This window comes from Protomyctophum bolini (genome assembly GCF_963924005.1).
Source record: "Protomyctophum bolini genome assembly, chromosome: 6".
Classification (NCBI taxonomy): Eukaryota; Metazoa; Chordata; class Actinopteri; order Myctophiformes; family Myctophidae; genus Protomyctophum; species Protomyctophum bolini.
Window position 1 is genome coordinate 28,664,133 of NC_137867.1, and position 11,617 is coordinate 28,675,749.

The 11,617-nt window shown below is 42.3% G+C and overlaps 1 protein-coding gene across 11 annotated transcripts in view; it reads right to left on the reverse strand.

The window, feature by feature from the left end:
- Window positions 1-202: 202 nt before the first annotated feature.
- add2 (adducin 2 (beta)) overlaps window positions 203-11,617 on the reverse strand; it is a 19,583-nt gene continuing 8,168 nt past the window's right edge. For 3 of the 11 annotated variants that reach the window (XM_080766010.1, XM_080766014.1, XM_080766013.1), the window contains exons 4-15: window positions 10,982-11,133; window positions 10,556-10,636; window positions 9,972-10,121; window positions 9,046-9,189; window positions 8,828-8,926; window positions 7,234-7,410; window positions 6,819-7,070; window positions 4,952-5,065; window positions 4,650-4,736; window positions 3,645-3,771; window positions 2,516-2,599; window positions 203-1,562 (exon numbers count right to left, since the gene is read on the reverse strand). In XM_080766010.1, the coding sequence (XP_080622136.1) occupies window positions 1,294-1,562; window positions 2,516-2,599; window positions 3,645-3,771; window positions 4,650-4,736; window positions 4,952-5,065; window positions 6,819-7,070; window positions 7,234-7,410; window positions 8,828-8,926; window positions 9,046-9,189; window positions 9,972-10,121; window positions 10,556-10,636; window positions 10,982-11,133 (1,736 nt within the window). In that variant the 3' untranslated portion in view covers window positions 203-1,293. Of the gene's footprint in view, window positions 1,563-1,749; window positions 1,784-2,417; window positions 2,600-3,644; window positions 3,772-4,649; window positions 4,737-4,951; window positions 5,066-6,818; window positions 7,071-7,233; window positions 7,411-8,827; window positions 8,927-9,045; window positions 9,190-9,971; window positions 10,122-10,555; window positions 10,637-10,981; window positions 11,134-11,617 lie in introns of those variants that run through there. The other 8 variants (XM_080766019.1, XM_080766018.1, XM_080766015.1 and 5 more) reach the window with 8 other exon arrangements.

Genomic DNA, 11,617 nt, shown 5'->3' on the forward strand with positions numbered 1-11,617 from the left:
TCCCCCTGATTTCTTCCATCTCATTTTTAGTTTTTGCCTGATCTTGATGTGTGTGTTCTATGATTAGTACCATCAAGTCTAAGGATGCTTTGTTGAGAATCTCACACCACTTGGTGCAGAATTCTATTTAGGCGTAGGCCTTGAGGGATTACCCAGCAATGGGAAACGAAGCAAAAAAAAAACTGAACAATTGTATTGCTTGAAATCAACTTGATCTTTAATGACTGGTACATGTTAACCTTGCAACACTCACCGATACATTCTAGTTTGAAAGAAATTTAATTAAATCATAAACATCACACCAGCAAATTGATAACTTCATAACTGATTTAAAAAAATTACAACTGTTGAGAGGTATTTTATACACATCATTTTAAAAGAAAGTGAGAAAAGTGGAATGTTTAGTGCTTCAAAACTGCATCAACAAGCAACTGATTCATTTTTGTTTATATCCTTGTTTGGTATTAGTGGCATTCATAGCGTCTTAGTATTTGACAGCCAGTGAAGTTTTTTTTTGTTCCTTTCCTTTATATGTTCCTGTTGTAATAACACAAATATGCTGGAAGGTTTGTACAGAACCAGCTTTCAGTTCGATCAGTGGAACACAATCGGCGTCTATCAGCATACGCTTCTATAAGTACTGCACCCTGTGCTCGTACGCTTATATAAGTACTGCACCCTGTGCTCGCATAATATACCTGCAACATTCATGACAATGACAAATCAGGACCAGGGGGTGCCTATGGTGATGAATAAATACAACATATCGGTATGCGTATATACATGTTAAGTGCATTATGCCTACAATTGAATGAGGATTATTGTAGATTCCATTTTACCTTTTGCAATGGTAAAAAAAAATGGTGAAAGCACATGTTCAGGCTACTGATCGTCCTTGTGAAATTTAAAATATTTGAGTGCACTTAAGCTGTGATTTAGTGGTGCAGAAGCATGAGATCAAAGATAAGTGTGTGTTGTGAGGATTTGTCAAAACTGTATCATTCCTGAGTGAAATAGTACTTGCAAATAATTCTGTTTGTTCATTTGACCTCCTTGGAGTGTCAGCAGGGTGGGATTTGCCACAAAGGACAATATATATCAAGTACCAGAAGGTTAGACAACCACAGGGATGACATTCAAATGTCAAATAACTTTCTGTGTCAACTTACCAGAGATATTTGAAGGGCCATGATGCTACAAACCACACCTATCTCATACTCCAAACAGGTCAAAACAAATGCAGAGAATAATTTGCATGCAGTATTTTAGCCAGGTCTGGTCTGTATGCACCCCTCAGGCCTCAGCTTTCTCTTTCTGTTTCTTGCTCTTTTTCAAGAATGATGGTGCCTTGAATTTCTTTTTCTTCTTGGAGGGGGACTTAGAGGGTGAGCCCTCTGGGGTGCCCCCTTGTAGTTTAGTGGTCAGTGCCAGGGGGGTGTTGGAAGGCGGGGTGGATGTGTCGTTAGTCGAGAGAGCCTTCATCCCTTTCTCCAGCTCCTCTGTCATTTGTTTCTCCTCCTCACCTCCGTTTTGTATGGCAGGGGAGTCTGTCTTCACCTCTTCTGCCCCCAAGAGGATGATCAGAGAATAGCAAGTGGGGAGAAAAACACAAGCTTTAGCAATCAGATAAAATGTGATCCACTGGTGGAGCTGCAAAAGCTACACGCCAGACATGTCATTTGCAGTTCACTTGCCAAACATGCTTGCTTAATGAGAGGTGGGTTGTCTTACTGTTTTGTCTATACTTACTAGGGAGACAAGACCTTAGCACCAGAGGAGTGCCCTATGAATCAGTGCAGAGGAACACAGAAAAGGACAGACACAGAGACAGGGAGAGAGAGGAACACACACAGGGTGTGGAGACATGTGGACATCACTACAAAGGGTTGACATATGGATAGTGTACAGCAAACAATAATCCTACTATGACAACCACAAAATGCCATTCATAGCTGACCAACCCATATTACTCCATATTGCATCTCAGCTTAACTAGGAAGATCAATTTGCCTCGAATGTTAACATATAACCACAAAAACATGAGTAGGAGGCATATTCATCTCCAAACCTGGAGTTTTAAAATTGCTGCACCATGCCGGCATACTGTTGAAACTCGTCTTCTGTATCCAGTGACCAAGCTAGTGGTCATGGTTAATGGGTTCAACTGCATTTGTAACGATCGCGTGTTTAAAATGATGGTTGAAAAAAATATATAATTTCCCATCTACAAGTTAGTCTCTCCAAAAGCAATGTCAACATACCGGTACCTCTAATCTGCAATGCAAAAATACTTTTGGAGTTCAATTTAGGAGAGACTCCAATCCCAAGACTGTAGTAGGCCTATATGCCAACAGGAGTAACTGGACCGTCAGTGAGCATTTAAAGCATGATAATCACGAGCAGTAACAGCGTCTCACATATTTTTATGTTGGACATGAAGCAACCTGAAGCCCCAGGTCAGATAGCCAATATGCCAGGCAAGCATGGCCGATTTATAGATCATGCCAAGCCTCACCTGACGGAGGGGGATTGCTAGGGCTTTGGCCCTTTGTGGGGGAGGTAGCAGGTGAAGTCTCTTCTTCGTTTGCCACCTCCTCCCCTGCTCACAAACACGTGCGCACAAACACACACACACACACACACACACACACACAAATCAGACAGACAGGGTGAGGGAATAGTGCATTGACAGATATTTTATGTTAATGCTATAGTTGGTGCATAAGATGGTTAGGAAAGACTAGTAAAGTGAACATGAAAAACACTGGTCATTTAAACCTAGACTGATGACTATAAAGATTCATGAAATAAGTTAAATAAAATTATTCTATTTGTACGTCTCCCAAGGAAGTGTAGTGTCACAGCAAAACTATAATTGAAATACATTTATATTTTAACCATAACAAAATAACCTCACAAGAAGAAGAGCATTATTTTTGGCATACGTACAGTAGTCAACAGTCCACCCCTTTTGGTATTTGTTTGATTTTTTTTAGATGGACAGTAGTGTACTGTGTAGGTGAGGCGAACAGTAAGAGGAACGCCCTGGCACAATTTTAATATAGAGAAGCGACCTCGTCCTAAAGGCGGGGGTCGCGTGCACGCATCCGTCTGGGGGACGGCAGACTGCTGGGCGAGCGCTGGCGCTTTGGCATGGGTCAGATCAACATATGGAATTAATTCTGTACTGGCCATATGTCTTGAGTGTACAGGGTTTGATTAGGTTTGGCCATATATGGAGCGTGTCTTGAGTGTACAGGGTTTGATGAGGTCAGATCTACATGGAATGAATTCTGTATTGGTCATACATGGAGTGTCACGAGGCGACGAGCGTGATGGACGGAATGACTGAGGTTTTGCAGCTTTTCATAGTAAACTGGGTAGCTTCAATTACAAGCTACAACTACCCATTATGAGATAGATCACATAGATCTACCATTTTCACTGAACGTTTGCCTATTTTTGGGGAGTGTTTGCCTATTATGCCCAGAATAGGGATGCAAGTTTCATGTGGTTGACTGTTAACACCAACTGGTACTGAATGCGTCTTTGTAGTCATCATTCATTAAAGATGGAGTTAGGTGTGATCATATTCCTCAGGTTAGCAACAGCAGCTGAGTTAGATGCACTGGGTTCAAGCATACCATTGATACCTCCGTCCTGTTTCCTTTCCACCTCCTTACGGTACTCATCCAACACCTTGTCTGTTAGGTCATTGAACGGGTTGGGAGGTTCTGGCTCTGGAGGAAGTTGAGGTTCACTCACTGGAGACTGAGGAGGAAGAATTGGGGAAATCAAAATCACAACTCAAAAAACTCTAAAAGAAAAAGAAGCTTTCATAGACTACAATACAAGTAGTATATATATAACTGGTCCTCGGCTCCTTTCTCCTGTCATTTCTGGGTTAGAATTAGCGTTACTGCTCTTGGGTCAGAAAGGGATTTCTTTTCACCCGAAGGAAAAATCTTCTCTATGAGGGTTCTCTTGGCAATATCGGTAGAGGGCACAGTGGAGTAACTCAAATTATTTTTTTCCTGGTGAAAACAAAATCCCTTTCTGACCAAAAAGTGCATTTACGTGTGGTGGGGGGCTCAAAGCGCGTCCACTAAGGAAAGTAGTTTAAGTAGGCTTTCTAATTACACAACCGTCTTTGTATTGGTGAGTAGGTAAAATTATTTTTATTTTCGCTACAGAGGAGAGGCCCTTTCTGGCCAAAGAGTACCATTTATACGTGTGGTACTGGTGGGGGGCTCAGAGTGCTTCCACTAAGGAAAATGAGACAACCCGCCTTTGTTTTGGTGAGTAGCAAAAACGTCATTTTTATTTACGCTAAAGACGAGAGGCTGGTCTGCATTCATGCAAGTTCCGGAAGTTGACAGTAACATAGCTCTAAATGAAACACATTAGACCAGAGCTAGTATACAGTATAATCTGATCTCTGTGATGAAGAGGGACTTTAAGAGTCAGTGTGAGGCCCTTTATTACTATTCTATCCATGAACACTGTCAGGTATTATCACTGTAATGGACACAGCTATTCCATTCATTTTCAGCTGTATCTATTAACTTGTAGATCAGTATAATCATCATGAATACAAAAAACCCCATCCTCTCAGGTACAGTATCACTGCTACAATAGGTGGATATTACCGGAGGACTATCCTCAGTTATGACACTGGCTAAGACTTGAGACTGGGGTCCTGCAGTCTTCATATCCTGACGATTCTGCTGCCGAATCTGAGAACAGAGAAAACACCTGAAGGATAAATAAAGTAATGTTCATAGAAGACTATGGTCCAAAATGGGACTTTCTTTGATGGAAAGCATAAACCTTTTCCATAACAATCCAAATAGAACAGAAGGCATAGTGTATATGAGTATTATAGCACATGCATATAAAAGTTATTTTTATGGTTATTATTTATTAATGAGGATGAGAGCAGACTTCCTACCTTGTTTCGTGTCTCCAGCACCTCTTGAGGGTTGGTGAAAAGCGGGACAAACTGGTTTGTGTCCATTTTGATGGACGTGCTCCCAGCCTGTGTCATCTCCTCTGTCTTCAGCCACTGAGAGGGAAGGGGAGAGACATTAAGCGTGTGTGTGTGTGTGTGTGTGTGTGTGTGTGTGTGTGTGTGTATAATTTTGTCTGATGAAGAGTGCTAGCATAAAACGTTAGAAGCACTTACGAGCAATAAACACGTTTTTCAATTGGAGCCCAACATGTTTTTACATGTTTTTTTGCTCAGCACCTGCCCAACTTCGGGTTTGGGATGTGCATGTCCTATCTCTTTTCATTTTACGAATGCCTATATATATATATATAATATAATTTATTTGGTGTTGTAAATTGTCCACCAGTGATTAATACTGAGGCACTCAACCACCAGAGGGCAGAAGCGTGCACTGCAGTCAAGGACAACAAGCTTTCCCCTGCAATGCAGAGAGCAGCAGAGAGAGAAGACAAGAGGCTGTGCAGTCAGTGTGGGAGGTATGGGGGGGGAGGGGTGGGTGGGTGGGGGGTGCTAGTCTCCACCTCCACCCGATGATGTAACAAGAGGGTCTTCGGTTTTGTTTTGTCTGAATAAAGGACTCCATGCTTGGCAGCACTGCTGTAGGCCTATTCCCTAGAGGGGCTGACACATGACAACTAAACCATCCACCATGACAATTATTTTCACAGAGCGAGGAGAGGCTGCTTCAGCATCTAAAAGCCACAAAGGAGATTGCATATTTGAGATGGTAATCAAATGACCTTGGTTGAATAATGTGTCACCACGACGATTCTAGTGAAACCAGCTGAAATTGCATCCAATTTTCTAAATATAAAAAAAAGATTCAGAGGTATGTTTGAGGGAGAGAAAGCTAACGATGAATGGTTAGTTTACTCTGCCAGGATCTGCCTGCCTTCTTCCCTAATTCCGCCCCACCCTCCCATCCCATGGCTCAACCATCTCTCCTCCACCCTAAATAAAACCACAGCTTATTAATCCTGCCCCGTCCTCTTGTTCCATTATATTCCATCTATATTGTACACATGCTGTATGCACACCATTACTGGGTCAAGATCAAATCCTTTCTGCAGCCAGACCAATTAAAATTGGTGCTGCTGTATTTGTACTTGATTATTTCACGCATTGGCAATTATGTAACCGATGTGTCCTGATTTTTAACCACTTTCAACCTCTCAATATTTTTGAGAGGTTTATAGAGAATATTTCAAATGTTTTCAAAAATAGAGCTCACAGGGCATCTCCATAATAATAGCACTAACATATTCTCCGTATACTCTGTATGGATATCAGCAATGTGAGGGGCGCTAGCCCCTCCTATACACAGGTTTAATGTTTGTCTTTAGTTCAATGTTTGTTTTGTAAACGCATTGACAATAAAGGGAAAAAAGGGTCATAATGTGTTATTTAGGTCATATTGTCTCTTAATTGTTAATGGCGTTTAATGTTTGTGTTTGTTTTACATCACCATTACATCACTTAATCAACATGAGTTAGACTTTAATATATTAGTGCCCCTCACGTCACACGGGTGTGATTTTTTATTGTAAATAGTCATTTATTTTTGCATATTTTGTTAAATGTTAAAACTTTGATCAATTCTAGATTTTTTTCAATTGATTAGTAAAAAAACAGAAAAGCAAAAATGATTGTGAAAATAATTCCAGGACCCCATTATTAACCAGTTAATTGGGATCGGCATCAGACCCAAGTCCTTTCCTTCTGTGTCTTTCCTGTCAGCTTCCCAACTATCTGTCTCAACACCATTCTCAGGCCAATCCTCCCCCTCCCTCCAACCTCAGCATCTCACAGTGGTACGCTGGTGTCCTGGGCTGGCCTGGTCCTGGTTGACTTTCTGGTAGGTATTGGGGGTGTTGAGCCAGCGGGTCCTTTCCTGCTGCTGCCGCTGGGCAAATGGGTGCTGCCTCAGAGCCAGTTGGCCTTCGCCGTCCTCATCAAACTGGTGGAAGCCCGAGACGGTGGCAGGGATCTCCACCTCTCTCCGTATCCGCGTGCGCTCCAGCAGCACAGGGAAACGGTATGCATAACCAGTACGGTAGCCCTACAGTGGTGAATCAGATCAGGAGGTTCACTTTCTAGTTGTCCCAAAAGGGGAAATAGATTTTGCAGCACGATGTTGAAGTATACATGTACAAGAGGTGTGCTGAGCTGGCTGTGAAGCATGAACGAGCAGAAATGGATGTAAAACATATTCTTTGACCTACCAGGTTATCCAGTGTTCTCATAAGGGCTTCAAACTCATGCTCCCCTAGACGGCTCTTGTGTAGGGGCCCGAAGGTAGAGCCAGCCCAGCCCACCGTACCGGCTGGGTTAGGTCTGTGGGTGGTTCGATCCAGAAGGATAAGGTTCTGTTCCCCACCTGCGCAGCACAACGCAGACACCTGACAGAACACAGCATTACAGTTAGTTACTGGGGATTCATATTTCTGTTGGTAACTGATGCACCGGAGAGCAGGGGTGTATCCACGGGTGGGCCTAGGTAGACTTTTTAACCAATTTTGTAGAGTCATTACTCATTACATAACATAACATAATGTGGATGCAATTACATTTTGACACATAATATAATTACATTTTGTGAAATATGGCAGTGGATGTAATGTGTGTATAGCCACTAGCTGGCACTGTGTAGTTTGTCCCTCTGTGCATGCATAGATTGATTGGTCATGCCTTATGCTTGACACTATCATTGTGCTTGTGTTGTTATTTGCTATTTCTTAGAATGCGGCAGATTTGTTTTTCTTCACCCCAGAAACGTGTGTGTTTGTTTACGATTAAATACAAACGAGAAGCCTCTCTGAGAGTAGCCTAATTGTTAGCCTCACAATGCCAAACGTCTATTGCAAAGTTTTTGTAAGGAAGTCAGTCCCTGGAGGAGCTACAACAGTTGTATCCTGAGGAGTTCACCTTTCTGGGCCAGCAAACTCCAGTCCACAACAGAGTCCGCCCTTGATTATGGATTACTACGTGATTGAAGACATCAAAGGTCAATTGTAAGTTTTGCCAAATTGATTTTCATTGATTGTGCGGATTTGTGCCCCATGTTGTCTGCTGCTGCTATGCTTGCTTAGAATTTGGTCAGAATTTTATTGAAAGGATAGCCCCTTGACATGCAGCATCTCATTTTAGAACATTACATACAGTACAGTGCAGTTACACAAATACAGACATGTACAGATACAGTTAGCTTGCTCATCCTCTCCTACCCACTCCCCCATCCCCCAACTCTCTCTAGACTTGAGAGTACAGTACAGTGACTTCAACAGGAGTCAGAAATAAGCAGCAGTACAGGCAGTGTTAGTAGCATGAACAGATTGTTTTGAGGTGTGAATACAGGGAAGTCCTGAAGCGGCTAGGAGAGGTAACAGATCTGAGAGAAAGAGGAAGATTGTTCCAGTCAGTCTTAATTTGGAAGTGAGTTGAAACTAGTTGTTGTTGTGCACTGCACTATAGCCTACTGTGTATACTGTCTGTGTGTGTGTGTGTGTGTGTGTGTGTGTGTGTGTGTGTGTGTGTGTGTGTGTGTGTGTGTGTGTGTGTGTGTGTGTGTGTGTGTGTGTGTGTGTGTGTGTGTGTGTGCGTGCGTGCGTGTGTGTGTGTGTGTGTGTGTGTGTGTGTGTTGATGCTGCAGTCTGCGTATATACTTCCAATCCAGACATCCTCACGCCGACCTCCGCAATATCGGTGTGTGTGTGTGTGTGTGCTCATGCACGCACAAATACTATGTGTATCTATAATGTGCATAATGCGTATGCATGTTCAAGACTGTGTGTATCCAAGTGTGTGTATAATATGTACCTGTATCTGGCAGGCAGCCTGAATGTGGTAGATGGTGTAGAATGCCTCCTCCACTGACTCCCCAAGAGCCACGATACCATGGTTCCTCAGCACCAGAACCTAAGTTACAAGTAGAAAATGGCCGAAGTTGAGGCCATTTCTATTCTGACTATTAAGAAGTCAATGAAAACATAACACCTACTCTGATATTAAATGTGAGAGTTCCATAACTCTCATACCTTGCAGGTGGGCCCCAGGCTCTTCTGTAGTTCCACCCTGTCCTCCTCGTCCTCCATCAGGCCATTGTAATCGTAGTAGGTAACATCCCCCACCAGCAGAGCCTCGTGAGAAAGCGGCAGTAGGCCGCTTTTCATGGCTGACACCTGTACAGATGAAGGAGGTGGACAGCCAGTCAGAGCTGTTATTATGGGGATGGCCTACTTTATGTCTGTTCATTTTACACACGTTCAAGTCTAGGTAATGGCCAATGCAACCACAGTCTTTTCCTCTCCACTTGGGTGGTTGGCAGGCATACGCTAAAACCCTCAGCGTCAAGTTATAGCAGCATGAAATCATTTTGTCTAATTCAGATGGGTAAAAACATGGCAATCTGCATAAGCTTTGCCTTATAGTACACCATGATGTACGCAATGCAGCTGCCTTAATAATGGGTTAAATACTTATTATTGGTACACCTAAATCTCACACACACATTATTCATTGCATCTGTGTTGCTTATTAGCCTGACTTGTTTTTAACCTTCTGCAGTTTTCAACCTGTATAAGTAAGCAAATACAAACAAATGGCCTAGGTTTTCATGCCCTTTTAACTCTGAGCATGTACAAATGGTACATTTGGTTATGTTTGTACACTAAGGTAGGAGTTACGCAGGAGGATTTATTGGGGAATTCGAATACCTATTTGTTAGGTGTGTTTAATTTGTGCATTATCAAATGATGTTTCTCCCCCACAAAGACACAAAAGAGAGACTGGCAAATATCAGGGCTAGGGCGACTGTCATTTTGGTATTTTCCTGTGGTGAATAAATTCATACTTTGGTTGCACCGTACCAGTGCCTCTGTACTAAATCCAGCCGCTAATTGGGTCATTCCCACACCAACTCATGCCTGATTGCGTATACTAGGGTATGTAAATGTTGACTTACAGCGGCAGTGGCTGGGGTTTGAAGGTGTAGCAAACAGCGGACGTCTGGCCGGGCAGAGTAGATGGCTGAGTGAAGGCTGAACCTCTCCAAGTCCACTCCCAGGGTGGTGCTGCCTTTGTCCACCACCTCACCCAAAATGTTCACCTTCACCTGGGACATAAATAACTAGTCAGAACTAGAAGCCTGCAACGTTCAGCAGAGTCTAGTAGCCTAGTTCCTAAATTAGATATTTAAAGTTTCAGCTATATTAAATGTAAAGTAGATAGACCATAATTATCCTCCTACAAATGGATTAAAAGACACCGCAGATGCTGAACCCAGTACTAATGGGAAGTTGTTACTGCATAATTGCATATACGGGGACCTGCTGTCTAGTTTGTACCAACATTTGCTATTATACTGTATACCAATGGACCCTGGCAGACATTTTGTGTGTTAGACATGAGACCACATTGTTCCTGGCTTATTTTAACTGATATAAATTATGTAAAAGTCTCATCTACTGTACCCAGCCAACATAATTGGTGCTATTGTACTTGATGACTAAATTACAGTACAGTGGGTGTGTGAGAAAATGTACTCACCAGACTGGATGCTGTGACCTCACTGTAGGTCAGACCATCTGGTACAACTAGGAAGTGCTCCTGTTCCTTACTTACACGCAACTGCCAGATAACAACACAGTCAGTCAGTCAGTCAGACAGACAGACAGACAGACAGACAGACAGACAGACAGACAGACAGACAGACAATACAATCTGTAGACAAAATTTTACTCTGAAAGTGTCGAACAAAATGTGGATGGGTTACTGACTGTATAAGGACATAAAATAGAGATGGAGATATATAGCATAGCATTTATGTTAAGTGAAATTCATATATATAATATATATATATAATGATATAATAATAATATGATTGTATCTGTCAGTTTGAAATAGTTTTGAATTGCATAGATTGCATACATGCATGGAAAGGAAATGTGAAGTGTGAACTTGCATGGTACTGACAGTGAGGCAGGCGCGGCTGAACTGAGACCAGCCGTACAGGTCCAGCAGACGGTGAACACTGGCCAGCTTACAGCGCATCAACCTCTCTCCTTTCACCATGCTGCCTGGCTCAACGGCCTGCAGGTCGTTTATGGGAGTCACCATCATCATGTCTGTGGACAGACAGACAGACAGACAGAAGGACGAGGAGAATAGAAAGGAGAGAATTAAAGAAAAACAGTGTGGGAAGAGTGGGAGTGGGCGGGAGAATGAAATAGTGATTCACTTGTTTGTATTGTCCATGCGCATACGGTATATTGATGAGAAATTGATAATTTACCATTTGTTGTGATTTTGCAGGCGGGAGCATACTTTTTAATGGGTGTAAAGAGTGCTGTCCTTTTGAGCGTGGAAAAGACTGTCAGTAATTGTGTACAGTCAGTGTGCATGTGTGTGTGTGTCGTGTGTAGGAACATCATTTTTTTTCGCATTCATATTATTTGAAAGGGTTATGTTGCATTACACAGGGATTACACACACATTACACACTAATTACACCCTGTGTAATTAGGTTTCTTTATTTGTCGCTTCTTTGTAGAACATTTTGCTTTTCACCTCTTAAGCATATTATTTTAAACTTCGCTCAGTTTCGCTCTG